Source organism: Scyliorhinus canicula, chromosome 16 (assembly GCF_902713615.1).
Source record: "Scyliorhinus canicula chromosome 16, sScyCan1.1, whole genome shotgun sequence".
Classification (NCBI taxonomy): Eukaryota; Metazoa; Chordata; class Chondrichthyes; order Carcharhiniformes; family Scyliorhinidae; genus Scyliorhinus; species Scyliorhinus canicula.
The window spans coordinates 97,879,245-97,899,838 of record NC_052161.1 but is presented as its reverse complement, the minus strand read 5'-3'; the positions used below and the strand labels follow the sequence as shown (position 1 = coordinate 97,899,838).

The 20,594-nt window shown below is 46.6% G+C and overlaps 1 protein-coding gene across 3 annotated transcripts in view; it reads left to right on the top strand.

The window, feature by feature from the left end:
- The window catches only part of usp48 (ubiquitin specific peptidase 48), a 155,343-nt gene that overhangs the window by 6,944 nt on the left and 127,805 nt on the right, over nucleotides 1-20,594 (top strand). For all 3 annotated transcript variants that reach the window (XM_038821325.1, XM_038821324.1, XM_038821323.1), the window contains exons 2-5: nucleotides 10,834-10,954; nucleotides 12,523-12,679; nucleotides 18,637-18,764; nucleotides 20,332-20,456. In XM_038821325.1, the coding sequence (XP_038677253.1) occupies nucleotides 10,834-10,954; nucleotides 12,523-12,679; nucleotides 18,637-18,764; nucleotides 20,332-20,456 (531 nt within the window). The remainder of the gene's footprint in view (nucleotides 1-10,833; nucleotides 10,955-12,522; nucleotides 12,680-18,636; nucleotides 18,765-20,331; nucleotides 20,457-20,594) is intronic.

Below are 20,594 nucleotides of genomic sequence, written 5' to 3'. Positions count from 1 at the left end.
GTGAGAGGAGGGCTGCGCGCATTGGAGCCTGGTTAGCAAGTTTCGATGGGCCTACGAGGTGAGCAAGGGGGTGGGGGGAGGGATTGATGCTGGGAGATGTTTTATCAAGAGGAAATGTGGGGGGGGGTTTGGGAGGGGGAGGAAGGGGTTCGATGTTAATAATGGATATGTGTGGGTCAGGCTCATGGGGCAGGGCCCGGTGGTATGATGGTGGATAAGAAGGGTTGGGGGGGGGGGGGTGAGAGACCCCCAGTTAGGATAGTTAAGTGGAACGTGAGGGGGTTAGGATGTCTGGTCAAGGGTGCTTGCGCATCTTAAAAGTTTGGAAACCGATGTAGCAGTGCTGTAGGATGCTCACTTGAGGGTGGAGGACCAGGTGAGACTTAAAAAGGGCTGGGTTAGTCAGGTGTTTCACTCTGGATTTGACGGAAGGGCTTGAGGGGTAGCGGTAATGGTCAGCAAAAGAGTACGCTTCCAGATGGAGAATGTGGTGGCAGATCGGAGGGTAGATATGTGATTGTGACAGGAGCGCGGGAGGGGAGGTTAGTGGCGCTGTTAAGTGTATACGGTCCCAATTGGGACGATGTGGGATTTGCAAAGAAGGTGTTTGGGGCCATCCCCTACTTGGGGACACACAAACTGATAGTGGGGGGGAACTGGAACTTGGTGCAGGAGCCCAGGTTGGACAGGTCACGGTCGTGCTCGCTGGTCCCATCGGGGGGGGGGGGGGGGGGGGGGGCGCGAAGGCGTTGGCTGGGCTAATGGTGGAAATGGGAGGGGTGGACCCTTGGATATTTCTGCACCCGAGGGAACGGGAGTACTTGTTTTTTTCAGTAGTCCATAATGTGGGCAGCACGGTAGCATGGTGGTTAGCATAAATGCTTCACAGCTCCAGGGTCCCAGGTTCGGTTCCCGGCTGGGTCACTGTCTGTGCGGAGTCTGCACGTCCTCCCCGTGTGTGCGTGGGTTTCCTCCGGGTGCTCCGGTTTCCTCCCACAGTCCAAAGATGTGCGGGTTAGGTGGATTGGCCATGCTAAATTGCCCGTAGTGTCCTAAAAAGTAAGGTTAAGAAGGGGGGGGGGGGCGGTTGTTCGGTTACGGGTATAGGGTGGATACGTGGGTTTGAGTAGGGTGATCATTGCTCGGCACAACATCGAGGGCCGAAGGGCCTGTTCTGTGTTGTACTGTTCTATGTTCTATACTCGCGGATCGACTGTTTTGTGGTGGGGAAGGCTTTGCTAGCTGGGGTTAAGGGGTCAGAATACTCGGCAATTGCAGTGTCAGATCATGCTCCGCATTGGGTGGATATAATACTGGAGAAAGGGGTAGCGCAGAGGCCAGGGTGGAAATTAGATGTGGGACTTTTGGGGGACCAAGTGTTCGGTGACAAAGTTCAAAATGTAATTAAGGAATATGTAGGTTTCAACTGTACAGGTGAGGTGTTGAAGGCAGTTGTCTGGGAGGTTCTAAAGGCATTGGCGCGGGGTGAGGTAATTTTGTTTAAGGTCAGGGTGGACAAAGAGGAGAGGTTGGAGTGGCAGAGGGTAATAGATGAGATGTTGGGAGGTAGATAGGAGTTATGCAGAAGGAAGGAACTACAGACGAGCTTTCACTGGCTATCTACCAGGAAGGCGGTGTGCCAACTGAGGCGAGCAAGGGGTGCAGTTTACAAACATGGAAGGAAGGCTGTTAGCAGGTCAGCTCCGGACGGAAGCAGCAGCAAGGGAAATTGTTCAGGTGAGGGATAGGGCAAGGAAGTTGGTGGTGGGTCTGGATCTGATTAACAAGGTTTTTGAGGAATTTTATGAGAGGTTTTACAGGTCAGAGCCACTTGGAGGAGACCGTGAGATGCAGGAATTTCTTGATGGGTTGGTGTCCCCGAGGTTAGCGGAGGGGGACAGGGCTACATTAGAAGGAGCGTTGGTGAAGCAGGAGATAAAGGATGCGATTGGGAGGATGCAGTCGGGGAAGGTGGCAGGGCCGGATAGGTTTCTGGTGGAATATTATAAAAAATTCAAGGATAAGCTGGCATCCCTGATGGTGAGGATGTTTGAAGAGGCGATCGGGAAGCCACAAACTTTGGGGCAGGCATCGATTTCCCTGTTGCTAAAAAAAGATAAGGATTCGACGGAGTGTGAGTCGTATAGGCCCATATCGCTTCTGAATATGGACGCAAAAGTATTGCCGAATGTACTGGCGGGTAGGCTGGAGGAGTGCCTCCCGAAGGTGATAGGTGAAGATCAGACGGGGTTCGTGAGAGGGAGGCAGCTCTTTTCAAACGTTAGAAGGGTATTGAACTTCGCTATGGCACCAGCAGAGGGGAAGGAAACAGGTGGTTGTGGCACTGGACGCTGAGAAGGCGTTTGACCGGGTAGAATGGGGGTACCTGATGGCAGTTCTGGAGCGGTTTGGGATTGGATCATGATTTGTGAACTGGGTAAAGCTACTATATAAGGAGCCGAGGGCGAGTGTCCGCACAAACAACATCAGCTTGAGATACTTTTCTCTCCACTGTGGGACTAGGCAGGGATGTCCGATGTCCCCCCGCTCTTTGCACTTACGATTGAGCCGTTGGCCATTTCGTTAAGAAGTTAGGGGGTATGGAAAGGAATAGTGCGGGGGGGATAGAGCATAGGGTGTCCTTGTATGCCGATGATTTGCTGTTATGCGTGTCGGAACCGAGTGTATCGATAGGGGGAATATTGGAGCTGCTTCAAGTGTTTGGGCCTTTCCCGGGGTACAAACTAAATCTAGACGAGTGAGTATTTTGTGGTGTCTCGGGTGGGGGCAGTGGTGGGGTCTGCCATTCCGTAGGGCACGGACTCACTTTAGGTACCTGGGGGTGCAGGTTGCCTGGGAGTGGGGGGGCTACGCAGGTACAACATGTCAAGTTTGGTGGGGAGGGTGAAAGCTGATCGTGCAAGGTGGGATGGCCTCCCTCTGTCACTGGCGGGTCGGGTACAGGCGGTTAAAATAAACGTGCTGCCGCGATTTCTGTTTATTTTTCAATGCCAGCCGCTTTTCCTGCCAAAGGCTTTTTTCAGAGAGATTGTGCCACATAAATACGTTGAAAAAAATACCGTCGTAGGAAAGAGGATAGGAAGGAACAAGTGTGTCAGGTGGTAGAAGTAGTGGAAGAGGACAGAAATACAGTGAGGGAGAACAAGAGGTTGACAGTTCAGAGTGACCCTCCTGTGGTATGACTAACAAATACGGACATCCTAGAACAATTAGAGACCCAAGTTTGCCTATTTAGAAAAGTAACAGCAAAGAATTCTAAGAAGGATATAGATTTGTAGGGGCACACCGGGAGGCTCTACATTAACTACTCATGATGTCAACTCCAACCCAGCATCCATGTCAACTGAACCCATAGAAACTAGCTCAGTTAGAAGCAGAAATCCAAAACACATTACAGAATCATTTAATCGTGCTGAGTAAGAGTAGCCGGAGTTCGCTGGTAGTGTGAGTGCGCAATGGTTAGTACTACTACCTCACAACGCCAAGGACCTGGGTTCGATCCCGGCCATGGGTCACTGTCCATGTGGAGGTTTCACATTCTCCCTGTATCTACGTGCGTCTGACCCCCACAACCCAAAGATGTGCAGGGTAGGTAGATTGACCTTGTTAAATTGCCCCTTAATTGGGGGAAAGAAATTTGGAACTTTAATTTTTTTTTAAATGGCCATGAGTGCCAGTGACCTGGGGGTGAGGGCAGTGCTACTACAAGAGGGTGATGCAGGAATAGAGAGGCCAGTGGGATACATTGCAAAAAAGAAAGTACTCCACCATTGGAAGGAAGCTGTAGTATTGCTGCTCGCACTTCACCGTTGAAGTATTGTCTGACATGACAAAGAAAGTTTTTAGTTTTAAAAAAAATAATTTTTATTGAGTTTTTCAAAAACATATCCAAAACAGAAAATAACACCAAGAAAACAATATTAACAACAACAACCCCCCCCAGTAACTACAAAAAGGAGAGATTGATAAACACCCGGCATATCCAATAAACACATATACACATTTCTCCCATCCCCCGAAACAAACCCCCCTCCCCTCCTCTCCCTCCCCCCCCCCGGGTTGCTACTGCTGCCGGCCTATTTTCCTACCGTTCTGCCAGGAAGTCCAGGAAAGGCTGCCACCGCCTAAAGAACCCCTGTACTGATCCCCTCAGGGCAAATTTCACCTTCTCCAACTTGATGAACCCCGCCATATCATTGATCCAGGCCTCCACACTTGGGGGCCTCGCATCCTTCCATTGAAGCAAGATCCTCCACCGGGCTACTCGGGACGCAAAGGCCAGAACACCGGCGTCTTTCGCCTCCTGCACTCCCGACTCCACTGCAACCCCAAATATTGCGAGTCCCCAGCCTGGCTTGACCCTGGATCCTACCACCCTTGACACCGTCCTTGCTACCCCCTTCCAAAACTCCCCCAGCATTGGGCGTGCCCAGAACATATGGGCGTGGTTCGCTGGGCTCCCCAAGCACCTAGCACCCCGAAAAACCTACTCATCCTCGGCCCGGTCATGTGGGCTCTGTGCAGCACCTTGAACTGTATGAGGCTAAGCCTCGCACAGGAAGAGGAGGAATTCACTCTTTCCAGGGCATCCGCCCACATCCCCCCCCTCAATCTCCTCACCCAGCTCCTCTTCCCATTTACCCTTCAGCTCCTCCACCGAGGCCTCGTCCACCTCCTGCATGACGTGGTACACGTCCAAAATCCTCCCCCCTCCAACCCACACCCCGGAGAGCACCCTGTCCCATACCCAAAATGGGGGCAGCAGAGGGAACCCCTCCACCTGCCGCCTGGCAAACGCCCTAACCTGCATGTACCTAAACATGTTCCCCGGGGGGAGCCCAAACTTCCCCTCTAACTCACCCAGGCTCGCAAACCTCCCATCCACAAACAGGTCCCTCAACCTCCTAATACCTACCCTGTGCCAGCCCAGAAACCCGCCATCGATGCTCCCTGGAACAAACCAGGGACTCCATCGAGCCCCCCACCTTCTCCCTATGCCGTCTCCATTGCCCCCAAATTTTGAGGATAGCCGCCACTACCGGGCTCGTGGTATACCTCGTTGGAGGGAGCGGCAATGGCGCCGTTACCAGCGCCTCCAGGCACGTGTCCATGCAGGACGCCATCTCTGTCCTCTTCCATGCTGCCCCTGCCCTGTCCATTACCCACTTACGCACCATCGCTGCGTTGGCAGCCCAGTAGTCCCCACAGAGTTTGGGCAACGCCAGCCCCCCCCCCCCCCCATCCCATCCCTGTCCCGCTCCAAAAACACCCTTCTCACCATCGGAGTCCCATGCGCCCATACAAATCCCGTAATACACCTATTGACCCTCCTAAAAAAGGCCTTCGGGATAAGGATGGGGAGGCACTATAACAGGAACAAAAACCTTGGGAGCACCGTCATCTTGACGGACTGCACCCTGCTCGCCAGTGACAGCGGCAGCATGTCCCATCTTTTGAACTCCTCCTCCATTTGCTCCACCAGCCTAGTGAGGTTAAGCTTGTGAAGGGCCCCCCAGCTCCTAGCCACCTGGACTCCCAGGTACCGAAAGCTCCTCCCGCCCTTTGCAGCGGGAGCCTACCAATCCTCCCCTCTTGATCCCCCGGGTGCACGGTGAGGTTACCCAGGTTGAGCTTGTACCCAGAAAAGCCCCCAAATTACCTAAGGATCTGCATCACCTCCGGCATTCCCCCCACTGGGTCCGCCACATAAAGCAGCAAGTCATCTGCGTTTAATGACACTCGGTGGTCCGTCCGTCTCCCCCCCCCCCCCCCCCCCCCCCCCCCCCGCACCAGACCCCTCCTCGACTCCCTCAACGCCATGGCCAGGGGCTCAGTTGCCAACGCAAAAGGGACAGGGGACACCCCTGCCTCATCCCCGGTACAACCGAAAGTACTCCGACCACCTCCTATTCGTGGCTACGTTCGCCATCGGGGCCTCATATAGCAGCCTCACCCAACTGACAAACCCCTCCCCGAACCCAAACCTTTCCAGCACCTCCCACAAGTACCCCCACTCAACCCTATCAAAGGCCTTCTCCGCGTCTAATGCTACCACTACCTCCGCCTCCCCTTCTACCGCCGGCATCATTATAACATTCAGAAGCCTACGTATATTGGTGTTCAGCTGCCTTCCCTTCACAAACCCTGTCTGGTCCTCATGAATGACCCCCGGTGCACAGTCCTCTAACCTTGTGGCCAAGATCTTCGCCAACAGCTTGGCATCCACATTTAACAACGAGATAGGCCTATATGATCCACACTTTTAGGGGGTCCTTGTCCCGTTTAAGGATCAAGGAAATCAGCACCCATGGCATGGTCGGAGGCAAAGCCCACCCTCCCTTGCCTCGTTAAAGGTCCCAACCAACAGTGGGCCCAACAGGTCTGCATACATTTTGTAAAATTCGACCGGAAACCCATCCGGCCCCGGCGACTTCCCCTACTGCATGCTGCCTATCCCTTTGACCAGCTTTTCCAGCTCAATTGGCGCCCCCAGCCCCTCCACCTGTCCCTCCTCCACCTTCGGAAATCTCAGCCTATCCAAGAAGCTCCCCATTCCCCCACCCTCCACCGGGGGCTCGGACCGGTACAGTTCCCTATAAAAGTCCCTGAACACCCCATTAATGTCCACCCCCCTTCGCACCACATTGCCTCCCCTATCCGTCACTCCACCAATCTCCCTGGCCGCGTCACGTTTACGTAGCTGATGCGCCAGCATCCTACTCGCCTTCTCCCCATATCCGTACACCGCTCCCTGTGCCTTCCTCCACTGAGCTTCTGCCTTTCCGGTGGTCCACAAGTCGAACTTGGCCTGCAGGTTACGTTGCTCCCCCAACAGTCCCTCCTCCGGAGCCTCTGCGTATCTCCTGTCCACCCTCACCATCTCCCCCACCAACCTCTCCCTCTCTCTTTGCTCTCCCCTCTCCCTATGGGCTCGGATGAAAATCAACTCCCCTCTAATCACCGCCTTCAATGCCTCCCCATTATCATTGGCCTCTAAGTACCTCTTGATACAACCCCGAACCCGCCCGCCCACCTTCTCATCCGCCAGCAGTCCCACCTCCAGGCGCCAGAGCGGACGCTGGTCCCTCTCCTCCCCCAGCTCAAGGTCTACCCAGTGCGGGGCATGGTCCGAAATGACTATGGCCGAATACTTGACATCCTTCACCCTCTAAATCAGCCCCCTGCTCAGGACAAAAAAATCGATCCAGGAATAGGCTTTATGCACGTGGGAAAAAAATGAATACTCCCTGGCCCTCGGCCTCGCGAACCTCCAAGGATTCACCCCTCCCATCTGTCCCATCAGCCCCCTCAACACCTTAGCCGCCGCGGGCCTCCTGCCCGTCCTGGACATGGATCGATCAGTTTCTAGATCCAGCATATGCCGCATAAAACCCGCATCGTCCCAATTTGGGGCATAGACATTCACCAGCACCACCCGCTCCCCTTGCAACTTGCCGCTCACCATCACATACCTCCTTCCACTGTCAGCCACCACCTTTGACGCTTCTAACGACACCCTTTTTCCCACCAGAATCGCCACCCCCCCCCCCCCCCCCCGATTTTTTTCATCCAGCCCCGAATGAAACACCTGGCCTATCCAGCCCTTCCTCAGTCTAACCTCCGCCACATTCAGGTGCGTCTCCTGGAGCATAGCCACGTCCGCCTTCAGCCCCTTCAGGTGCTTAAACATCGGGGCCTGTTTGACCGGCCCATTCAGCCTCCTCACATTCCAAGTTATCAGCCGGATCAGAGGGCTCCCTGCCCCCCCGCCGACTAGCCATAACCCGTCCCCTGCCCGCCCCAGGCCAGCGCCCCTCGCTCGGCCCGTTCCCCACCCCAGCCCCCCCTGCAGACTCCAGCTCCTTCCTGGCCATTTCAGCAGCAACCCGGTACCCCCCCCCCCCCCCCCCCCCCCCCCCCGGCTAGGACCCCTCCCAGCCGCGTTACTCCCTCCGTGGCACTCCTGTGAGCCAGCTAACTTCTGCTGACCCCGGCAGCTCCCGCTACACCTCCGACCCCTCCCAACGTGGGGCTACTCCTCCTCCCCCAGACCCATCAGCAGACCCTCCTCCTCCCCTTCCACTCTTGCGCGGGAAAAAAGCCCGTGCTTCTCAGCTCCGACCCCGTCCCCATCCGCCCTCGGCGCGGGAAACAGAAGAAAAGCCCGCGCTTTCCCTCTGCCCGACTCCGCAAAAAAAGACAGCACCCCACCCACCCTAAAAACAACCCACAACCAGCTTAAAACAGCATAAAACAGAGACCCTTTCCACCAAAAGTTAACACAGTTATTTACAAACCCCCGACCCTCAGTCAGAGTCCAACTTCTCGGCCCGCACAAAGGCCCACGCCTCCTCCGGGGATTCAAAATAAAAGTGCCGGACTTGTGGACGGAAACGGGAGCACCTGGAGGAAACACACGCTTACATGGGGAGAACGTGCAGACTCCACACAGACAGTGACCCAAGCCGGAGATCGAACCTGGGACCCTGGCGCTGTGAAGCAACAGTACTAACCACTGTGCTACCGTGTGGCCCATATTTTTTCCTTCATTTTCTGAATTCACTTAAAGCGGCATGGTGGCACTAGGGCAATGCGGTGGTTAGCACTGCTGCTCACTGCACCAGGGACCTGGGTTTGATTCTGGCCTTGAGACTGTGTGGTGTTTGCACGTTCTCCCAGTGTCTGCATGGGTTTCCTCCCACAGTCCAAATATGTGCAGGCTAGGATTGGCCATGATAAATTGCCCCTTAATGTCCAGGGATGTGGAGGTTAGGTGGGGTACATGTGGGTAGGTGCTATTTCAGGGGGTCAGTGTAGACTTGATGGGCCGAATGACCTCCTACATTGCAGAGATTCTAAGTGTTTAACTTCAATTCGAAGCATGCCATGGAATCTTTTGAGTTAACATAACTTGCAGCTTTAGCAAGGTTTTCAGAAGCAGTTCTTATCCATTGAGATCTGTGCGTAATTGTGACCTTTTAAAGCTGGCTTTGTGGCCTAGCAAAGTTTAAACTTCACTTAAATCAACACAGGATTTGTTTCACTATGCCAGATATGCAAAAACAGCAACAAACTTACAGAATGTCCACATAAACTTGCATCACAAATCATTAAAACAAGCAATGCAGGTTAGTGAAGCCATGAAACTGCAAACAGCACAGCGATCATTTCTAGTAGAATAGAATTCAAAGACTGTGTTAAAGTTATATAGAACCTTGGTTCGACCACAATTTGAGTACTCTATGCTCTTGCCTTCAAATTACTACGGGTTATAGAGACACTGGAGAAAATTTCATAACAGATTAACAATTATGATGCCAGAAATGAGAGGATGCACCTGTGAGGAATGAATGATTGAACTGGCTGAGTTTTTTTTCTCCAAAAAAGAAGCTAGAGATATGGTCTAAAAAACCTCTTTAAAATTATGATACGGTTCAACATGGTGGATATAGGGATGTTTCCACTTAACAATAACCTTTATTAGTGTCACTAGTAGGCTTACGTTAACACTGCAATGAAACCACTGTAAAAATCCCTTTGTCGGCACACTATGGTGCATACCTGTTCAGGTACACTGAGGGAGAATTCAGAATGTCCAATTCACCTAACAAGCACGTCTTTCGGGACTTGTGGGAGAAAACCGGAGTACCCAGAGGAAACCTGCGCAGACACAGGAGAACGTGCAGACTCCGCATAAGCAGGGTGACCCAAGTGTGGGTGGGGGCACGAAATCCCAAACTAAGGATCAAACTACAAGATAGTCACAAAGAAATACAATGAGGAATTTAGGGAAATTTCTTCACTCAGCATGGTGATGTGAAACTGATTGCCACTTGGAGTGGTTAAGTTAAGTAGCGTATAATTATTTACTGTGTAAGTAAAGTACATGAAGGAGAACGAACCTGAAAGATTTGTTAATATGGTGAAGCAGAGCAAGGTCGCAGGAGGTTTATGTGAAGCATAAATTCAGGCATGTCAATATTTTCCATTGTGGTCTATATCTGCTGCAAAACCTCATGTAAATAATATCTGTAAATTATAGAATGAATTAAAATAAAGTTTCATTTGCCAGTAGCCAGTAAGAATTGGAAATCCTTTCCATTTTATTTCAAAGTTACAAAGCCAATACGTAGTGTGGACTGGACAAGCCCATAACCCAGCTCCTTGCTTGCTCCAAAAAACAATACAAATTGAATCTAATTCGGGTCCCCAAGGAAGGGATATACTAACTAGATCCAAGCTGACAAGAACAGGCATTGCACCTGATCTCTGACCTGAACCTACGCTTGATATTAGCCAAATTAATTGGAATTCCTCTCTTGTAGAAAGCAGTAACTTGGGTGTGCCTTTGGTTCTGTGGAAGTCAGGATTTCTATGCGACCCTACCCAGACCCCTCCTTTATGTGTGTAGGGAGTGAGCACTGACAGACTCAGACCATGGTGCGAAGGGAGCCTGATCTTGTCCTGGTCTCGGATGTTAATGTTACAGCCTAACTGAATAGTTTTCAGAAATGGAAACTGGCTGTTCCTCCACCTACTTTCCCTACTTCCCTGACCCATACACAAGATGCTTCACTGCTTTTGATCGCTCGGCAGGGATTGCAATCAAATAAAGACCATCCAAAAGGGTGCACAATCAAAGGGTTTTATAGTGAGTTAGTAATAAGAAACATCACAAGCTAAAATTCTAAGTTTAGATAATTAAATTGCCATATATTGTGACAGTTTCTTACTGCCAAAGGTGTTTAAGTAATTTCCTGCAGAATTCACTCACAGTTTCATTATTGACATTTGCTTTCCCCTTCAATGTAGACGCAACTGTAGAGGAAACCCAAACTGTTTGGTGGGCCTTGGTGAACACGTGTGGCTGGGAGAAATTGATGAAAATAGCTTCCATAACATTGATGATCCAAACTCTGAAAGGAGGTGCAAGGTGAGTAAAATATCACGCATTTTCAAAATAGTTTAGTGTAAAATGTAAAAGGGTAGGTTTTCTGTTTTTGGTGAAATTTGTCAACTGCACAAATTGCTCAGAATTGCAATGTGTTTGGAATGAATAACAATTGGTTCAAGCTTCTGTTCAAATTCATTTGCATAGTCACAAGCTTAAATCTTCCATGGACCATTTAGACAGCAGTTTGGAAAATTATTTTTTCCTTGCATTAAAAACTAATTAATTGAGATACTCAAGTGCACATTAATTAATGCTGCTGAAAATTGAGAATCCACTTAATTTCCACAGGACTGTATATGTTTCAGTAAGGGTCTGGATTCTCCGCTGCTGGTAGCGGGGTTCCCCATGCGGCGGAGAATCCAGCGGCGTCCAAAAACAGGATTGTGCAGATCCTCGCTGGCAGCAGCATCGAGGCTCGCGCCCCACGCAAATTGGAGGGTGCAAATAGCTAAAATTGACCTATTTGCATCTATTGACAGGCTGTGCACCAGATTTGCGAAGCCTGTGTGAATCTCCACACCACTGGGCCAGGATTAATGTGGGCAAGAATTGCTGCAGCTATTTTCCAGCGCGACAGCCGCAGTGGACTTTGCATTGAGCCAACTATTAGAAAGTTTCCCCCAAAGTCCACCGGAGACAACCCCCCACCGGAGAAACCTGTCATTGGAGACAACCCCTGGAAGCCTCCCAAAAAGAGACCCGTGCCTGGAAGCGAGGCAGTAGTCCAGACAAGAGATAGTGAAAAGAAAAACCACTGCTTTAAAGCAACTCACCCGCTGGCTCAGTTAGAGAAAGCAGCACCTGTAAATTCCTAGGAATGGAAAACCACATCTGCTGGGTTTTAACTCCCTCAAATCGTTGCTTAGTAAGACGTTCATTCGCATCAAGGTGAAATCTATTTCACTAGGCTGTGATTGACAGCTTATACACGCAGCCAGCTGTCTGGATTACTGAATCCATTTTTGGATTGTTTATTCTCCTTTCCCTTCATGCTTGAGTGGATGTCAAGTAGCCTGCTGTGGAACTAACTACAATGTTTATAAACATCTATCTGTGATTGATAGCTCTTGGACCACATCAAAGCCAGTTAAATGCGCTCTTTTTCTCTGCAGAAAGCACTTAACTGCCTGTGGTGTGGTCCAAGAGTTGTCAATCACAGTTAGATGTTTATAAACATTGAGGGAAGTGATTCATTGATATTTAGTTGTACAAAACCTGATGCACTGGTGGACCAAAATAATAAAGTACAAATGTATATGCCATGAGAATGATTATTGAGAACGCATGCTCAAGTACTTAATAATCAGAAATGCATTGCACAAAGTTGTGAATACAGTGTAATTTTTTTTTTCAATCATGCCTTTCATATATTTAGGATGCATCCCGAGAGTGGAGCACTTAATATTTTTGGTCAGTTGGGCTGATATCTATAGAACATTCCCTTTTTTAAATTCTATAATTTGGCAATTTCAGAAACCCTGAATCCTCACTTTGTTTATAAAAATATTTGTTCTCATACTTCAAATCATTTCTTCTTTTTTTCTAAGAATACCTTTGTAGGACTGACTAATCTTGGAGCTACTTGTTACGTCAACACCTTGCTTCAGGTTTGGTTTCACAACCTTGAGTTGCGGCAAGCACTGTATCTCTGCCATGGTCCTCGAAAGGATATAGGAACTGGAGAGGGGATTGAGGAAGATGCAGGTGAGTACTGGCAGTGGATTAACCTGGAGAAAATTGAGAAAAAACTGAGGGTCTTTGAATGCAGTTAAGAGCAGTAGTTTCTAATATTTTCTGTTTTATTATTAGGTGTAATAGTATTTATCAGTGTCACAAGTAGGCTTACATTAACATTGCAATGAAGTTACTGTGATGTTTGGGCAGGGCCTAGATGATATGCATAATCATTAATTCAGCTCAAAACAAACTTACCCAGAACTTGATATGGTAGTTCCCATTAAACAGTGTAAAAATAAGCTGCTGTGGAAAATGTCCCAGTACATGGATATGGTAAAATGCGTTGTCATAGAACATGGGTTCTGTATGATCATTAACTGTTGTGTTCTTGATCTTGGCTCAAGTTGTGTGGAGAAGAATTGAGTGAGAAAGCCTGTGCTTGTAGCAGCCCGAGGAGCAGGTTTGACAGTCTTGGGTTAAAGTTCCTTGTTCACTTTCTTGGTTAGGAAATAGTGTATTCACTCACTGCATGATGAAGGTAGAAATTGTCACAATGAGGATCAGTTTTAAGGATGGTATTTTGTGGTCAGGGCATGTGTCTCTGATTTTCTTCCCTGGTTTCCTCTGTTATTGGATCAGACATTGTGTAGATGTTCAATGCCTGTTAATGTGTAAACCATGGGTTTTTTGAAGTTGACTTTTGCTGTGAGAACTAGACATAAGGAGCAAGGAAGAGATATGCAAAAATATAAGACTAGTCGTAATTGTTAAAAACAGGGACCACAATTCACCTTTCTCCAAGAACGCACGAGTTATTTCAACTGTGTTCAACTTTTAGTGATCTATACTAGATTAGAGTAACTTGTACTCAAATCCCCACAGTTACATTTGTATAAATGAATACTCTGTCAATGCTAAATTCTCATCGACTGGATACTTTCATCGAATGCTCAGTAATGATCTTAAACGTGTTTGTTTTCTGCATTATTTTATTGTGTTTGCATTTCCATTGTAGATTTCTGTGCTGTAACATATAACCTAAATTGTCTGTGTCGGTGGTTCTGCTCCACATGAACCTCTTCACACTTTCATCTAATCCTATCTGCATATCCTTTTCTTACTTGTGTACTTAGCTGGCTTCCTCACAGAGACACCATCTCCATCAACGGCATTAAGAACCATTCAGTTAATTGATTCAAATTTCTTTTAAATTTGCTCAATTATGTAGCCAAAACTTGAGCGACTTTGGCTAATTTAATATACACCTACTAATATTCACAGCATGGCAACCTTTTGATTGCAGTTATCCTAATGTGAATGGGATAGATTTCAAAATAATATATTCTATGGAGTTATTTTTATTTTAAACTCTTGTGGTTAGCACAATTGCTTCACAGCTCCAGGGTCCCAGGTTCGATTCCCGGCTTGGTTCACTGTCTGTGGGGAGTCTGCATGTTCTCCCCGTGTGTGCTCCGGTTTCCTCCCACAGTCCAAAGATTATCAGAGAATTTGCAGTGCAGAAGGAGGCCATTCGGCCCATCGAGTCTGCACCAGGTCTTGGAAAGAGCACCCTACCTAAGGTCAACACCTCCACCCTATCCCCATAACCCAGTAACCCCATCCAACACTAAGGGCAATTTTGGTCACTAAGGGCAATTTATCATGGCCAATCCACCTAACCTGCACATCTTTGGACTGTGAGAGGAAACCGGAGCACCCGGAGGAAACCCACGCACACACTGGGAGGATGTGCAGACTGACTCGGCACAGACAGTGACCCATGCCGGAATCGAACCTGGGACCTTGGAGCTGGTAAGCATTTGTGCTATCCACAATGCTACCGTGCTGCCCAATGTGCAGGTTAAGTGGATTGGTCATGCTAAATTGCCCTTAGTGTCCAAAATTGCCCTTAGTGTTGGGTAGGGTTACTGGGTTATGGGGACAGGGTGGAGGTATGGGCTTGGGTATGGGTGCTCTTTCAAAGAGCCAGTGCAGACTTGATGGGCTGAATGGCCTCCTTCTGCACTGTAAATTCTATGATAATTCTATGATGATCCTAACCTTGGCCAAAGCCCTCAGCACTTCCTTGTGCCGTATCCCTCTAAACCCATCCTATCCATGTATTTATCAAGATGCCTTCTGAATGCCATTAATGTATCTAATGGCGTTCAAAAAGTTGCCTTTCTAAATTCTCTTCTAATCTCTCGTGGATACAAACCTAACCTCTCTAATCTTTCCCCATAAGACAATTCACCCATTCCTGGTATGAGTCTCGTAAACCTTCTCTGCACTGTTTCTAACATGTTTACATCTTTAAATAAGGAGACCCATACTATACACAATACTCCAGATATGGTCTCACTAATGCCCTGTACAACGGAGGCATAATCTCCCAGTTTTATTTCCCTCACAATATACAGTAACATTCTATTAGCTTTTCTAATTACTTGCCGTACCTGTATACTAACCATTTCTGGTTCATGGATTAGGGTACCCAGGTCTCTCTGCACCTCAGCTCTGCAATCTCAATATTTAGATAATATGCTTTTTTTATTCTTCTTGCCAAAATGGACAGTTGCACATATTTAAACATTAGGATCCATTTGGCAGATATTTTGCCTACTCACTTTATCTATGTTCCTTTGTAACCTCCACAATTTACTTTCCTACCTATCTTTGTGTCATTGCAAATTTAGCAACTTTTACAATTTGTGTAAATTACTTGGATGAAGGGACTGAAGATAAGGTTATCTTCAGTCCCTTCATCCAAGTAATTTACACAAATTGTAAAAGTTGAGGCCTCAGCATTGATCTCTGGCACACCACTTGTCACATCCTGCCAATCAGTAAAATACCAATTAATGCCAACTATTTTTGTTAATAAATAATTATTTAAATAATCTTTAATTGTCACAAATAGGCTTACATTAACATTGCAATGAAGTTACTGTGAAAAGCCCCTAGTTGCCACATTCCGGCGCCTGTTCGGGTACACAGAGGGAGAATTCAGATAGGTCAGCTGGTACGGGAATTGAACCCGCGCTGCTGGCCTTGTTCTGCATCACAAACCAGCTGTCTAGCCCACTGAGCTAACCAATCTTCACCAATCATAACATGCCAATATGTTACTCTCCTATACCATGAGCTTTTATTTTCTGCAATAACTGCTAATGAAGCACCTTATCAAATTCCTTCTGAAAATCTGAGTACGATACATCTACCCTTTATCCATAGCACATATGACTCCTAAAATGATCTCCAATCAATTGGTTCAGCATCATTTTTCTTTCACAAAACCATGTTGACTGCCTTAATGCCGTGAATCTTTCCAAGTGTCCTACTGAAACATGTTTAAAAATGGTTTCTAACATTTTCCCAATTGCAGATGTTGGGTTAACTGGACTGTAGTTTCCTGCTTTCTGTCTCCCTCCCTTTTTGCATAAATGAGTTACATTTGCTATCTTTCAGCCTAATGGGATCATCCCTGAGTCTCGGGAATTTTGTAAAATTAAAACCAATGCATCAACTATCTCATTAGTCACTTATTTTAAGACCTTAGGGCGAAGTTTACCAGGAACCAGGACCCTGGGATTTGTCAGCCCACAGAACAAACAATTTGCTCAATGCCACTTTCCTTGCGATTGTGATTTTCCTGAGTTCCTCTTTCACTTTTCCTGAGTTGCAGCAATTTCCGGGATGTTACTTGTGTCCCCTATAGGAAGAACAATGCAAAGTACCAGTTTAATTAATCTGCCATCACCCCGCTTTCCATTATCAATTCCTCAGATGCACTTTATATGAGACCAAGAGTTTTGTTAACTCTTATTTAAACATCTTGTCATTCTTTGATCTTTATATTCTTTCCAGTCTCCTGACCAGCCATCACCATTGCGCACATAATATGCTTCTTCCTTAAGTTTGATACTGCCATTAACATTTTTTAGTTAACCATGGACAACGGGCTCTCCCCTTGGAAATTTTTTTCTCATTGGTATGTGTGTATTCCGAAATATCCCTTTAAATATCTGCCATTGAACTTCTCATTGATCATATTAAGTGTATTTGTTAGTTCAGTCTAGCTAGCTCCGCTTTCTCGTCCTCATAATTGCCCTTATTTAAGTTTAAAATACTAGTCTTGGATGCACTCTTCTCTCCCTCAAGCTGAATATAAAATTCAAATGTTATGATTGCTGCTACGTAAGGGCACCTTCACTGTGAGGCTGGCTATCAATTAATCCTATCTCATTGCACAATTCTAGGTCTCTATAGCCGGCCCTCTGGTTGGCTCCAGAATGTGCTGATCTAAGAAACTATGGTGAAAACATTCAATGACCTCCTCATCTGTGCTACCTTTGCCCAATCTTTATGTAGATTAAAGTACCCCACGAATATCACTATACCTTCATGACAAGCTCCCATTATCTCTTTCATACTCTGTAGTTAGAATTAGGGGGCCTCTACACCACTTACATAGATAAATAGAAGATAGGAGCAGAAGGAGGCCTTTTAGACCTTCGAGCCTGCTGTGCCATTTATCATGGCTGGTCATCCAACTCAATAGACTAATCCTGCTTTCTCCCCATAGCCTTTGATCCCATTCTCCCCAAGTGCTATATCTAGCTATCTCTTGAATATATTCAACGTTTTAGCATCAACTACTTCCTGTGGTAATGAATTCCACAGGCTCACCACTCTTTGGGTGAAGAAATGTCTCCTCATCTCTGTCCGAAATGGTTTACCCTGAACCTTCAGGCTGTGACCCCTGGTTCTGGACACACCCATCATTGGGAACATCCTCCCTGCATCTGCCCTGTCCAGTCCTGTCAGAATTTTACAAGTCTCTATGAGATTCCCCACTCATTCTTCTGAACTCCAGCAAGAACAATCCCAACCTTGTCAATCTCTCCTCATATGACAGTCCCACCATCCTGGAATCAGTCTGGTAAACCTTCGCTGCACTCCCTTGAGAGCGAGAACATCCTTCCTCAGAAATGGAGACCAAAACTGCGCACACTATTCTAGGTGTTGCCTTACCAAGGCCCTGTATAATTGCAACAACGCACCCCTGCTCCGGTACTCAAAACCTCTTGCAATGAAGGCCAACATACCATTAGCCTTCTTTACCGCCTGCTGCACCTGCATGCTTACCTTCAGCGACTGGTGCACAAGGACACCCAGGTCCAAGTGACTTTCTTGCCGTTATCATTTCTCATCTGAAACCAAACTGCTTCTACACCCTGGTTTTCTGAAGTTTGGTTATCCCAACGTTCTTGGCCTACACAGTGGATGGCGCAGCAATTTTGCTTTTTGTGAGATGCTCTCAATAGCAATGAGAGTTTCTCAGGTATTTTCAAAAAAACTAGGACCTTTTATTCACTGCACTTGAAAGGTGAAGGCAGTTTCTTGTGTGGAGGTGTTGTCTCTCTTCAAGCAATGTGGACTTTAACTTTGGCAAAGAAATAGACTTAAATGCAGCACAATTGGGTTATAAAGCCAGATTTGGAAAGAAGCCTGAATGATCATTAAATCAGACTATGCTGATATCAAAACCATTAGAACTGAGAGCTTTAAAGTGCCTGTAGGCAGCTTTGCTAAAAGACTGAGTAGAGCTGACCAGTTTACACAACTGATTGGTACACTACATAAAAGTACTGTGCAGTGCTTAATCTTGGCTCCATTTCAGTATACCTGCAGTATATTATAGAGTTGAGACAAGAGTAAAGTGTTCTTTATGGGTTGTTTGGTAAAATGGAATGTAGAGGCAGTGCAATCGATGCAAGTGGTGCCAGTTCAATACAAATGTGTTTTAGCAAGCATAATTTAACCATTTACATTCACGTTATAACGAGAAATGACCGCTAAAGTGGATTGTTTTGTCTGTGCTGCTCTATTGGCTATATAGCCTGAAGATGAGGTATTCTTGTGAAGAACAAGATTAATTGCAAATAATAATCAGTTACTAATGTTGTGTTTTCTACCTCCAGAATTTGAACCGCAGTCCATCTGTGAGCACCTTCAGTACTTGTTTGCCTTGCTGCAAAGTAGCAATAGACGGTACATCGACCCTTCTGGTTTTGTGAAAGCATTGGGCCTGGATACAGGGCAACAGCAGGTAAATGGGATATGAATCCAAGCAACTAGTTTGCCAAGAAATAGGATGGGTGGATTAGCATTCCTATGACTTCCAAGTTACAAATAAACACAGCAGTTAAACTCAATCCAACTTAAACAATAGGAAATTCTTTGTTTTGCTATGATTTTCTGTTGCCTCATGGTTGGGACTATAATTTCCTGAGTATCAAATATCAAGTCAGAGATATTTCATGTTTGGATTATGGTTTTGTGTTCAATGTTGTGGGAGCATATTGAGACATGGTTGGTGTAACAGTAGACAGGGGAATCTAATGTCCAAACTAACAGTGGTGGCTCAATTAAAAAGAAGTAAGCTCTCAAATGCTGGAAAGATGCAAAAACACATGTAAAGGTTAGCATCGACAAGACAATTAACAATTTGGGTAGATTTTTAAGCAAAACTTTTTTTAAAATAGAAATTTAGAGTAGCCAATTCATTTTTTTCCAATTAAGGGGCAAATTAGCATGGCCAATCCATCTACCCTGCACATCTTTAGGTTCTGGGGGTGAAGCCCACGCAAACATGGGATGAATGTGCAAACTCCACACAGGCAGTAACCCAGAGCCGGGATCGAACCTGGTACCTCAGCGCGTGAGACAGCAATGCTAACCACTGTGCCACCATGCTACCTTTAAGCAAAACTAGTTGAAAAGTTGCTAAGAGACCAGGGAAAGCGTCCAGTAAAATCTAGAAGACTAGAGATAGGAACAGTATTTGAACTCGTGAGTTTCTGTGGCTAAGTGGAAAGCTTAAAGACAAAGGCAGCAAATGATGGCGTCAACATCATGGGAGGTGAGAGCGGAGGAGGATCAGGGGAATAATTTTTTTTGAGACCATATAATTCAGGGTCAGAATGTGGCAAGTCAGGTGAAAATCTGGCAGGAGTTGCAGGAAAAAGTTGTCGGGCATCAGTTAATTGCTTCTAAATTAGTGACCATTCATCTTTCACAAAAGCAAAATGCAGAAGGTACTAGAAATCTGGAAAACAAATGCTGCAATTACTAAGCAGGTCGTGCAGCATTTCTGGAGACACGGGTATTTTGTTATCCGATTGGAGTGGTCTGCTGGGGTTTGATGGCAGCGTTTTCAGTGCTGTTAACTACAGTTTTACAGATTATTTATAAGTGCTTGTACTTCAAGAGCTGTATTAAACTTTTTAATTGCCATTGTAGTAATAATTATTATAGCTTTAAAATGTTTGGTCTTTTCTGGAATGTATCGAGTGCTAAAATAGAAGATAATTTCACAGAGAATGTTTGCGGTTGAGGGTCCACTCTTTTCATAGATGCTTGGCCACAAACTATAAATGTGGCTTAAAGACCAGTTGATCACAACTTTATTGAATTGTTGTTTGGATTTTGAAGGTTATATTGGTAATGACACGATTTGCTTCACAATTGATTAAAATGTCATTAAGATTTTCCCATTTTATAACTTTTCCAAACCATTAATTTACATATTGCTTAGTTAAGTATATTTGGTCGTGAGGATAACTAAGTTTATTTTGTTTCTTAAAAATATTAATCACTTGCAATTGCACCCACAGGATGCTCAAGAATTCTCCAAGCTTTTTATGTCACTGCTAGAGGACACGCTATCAAAGCAGAACAATCCCGATGTACAAAATATTATACAGCAGCAGTTCTGTGGACAGTATGCCTACGTCACAGTGTGAGTGTGCTGGAATCTATTGCTGAACTTTGATTGTGCTGCAGAACATCTCAGATATACATCAGAGTGTAAAAAGTAAAGAAATTGCGGCAGGAAAAGGAAGAGGAAACAGAAGCTGGTAACTTGTGTCCCCCTTTT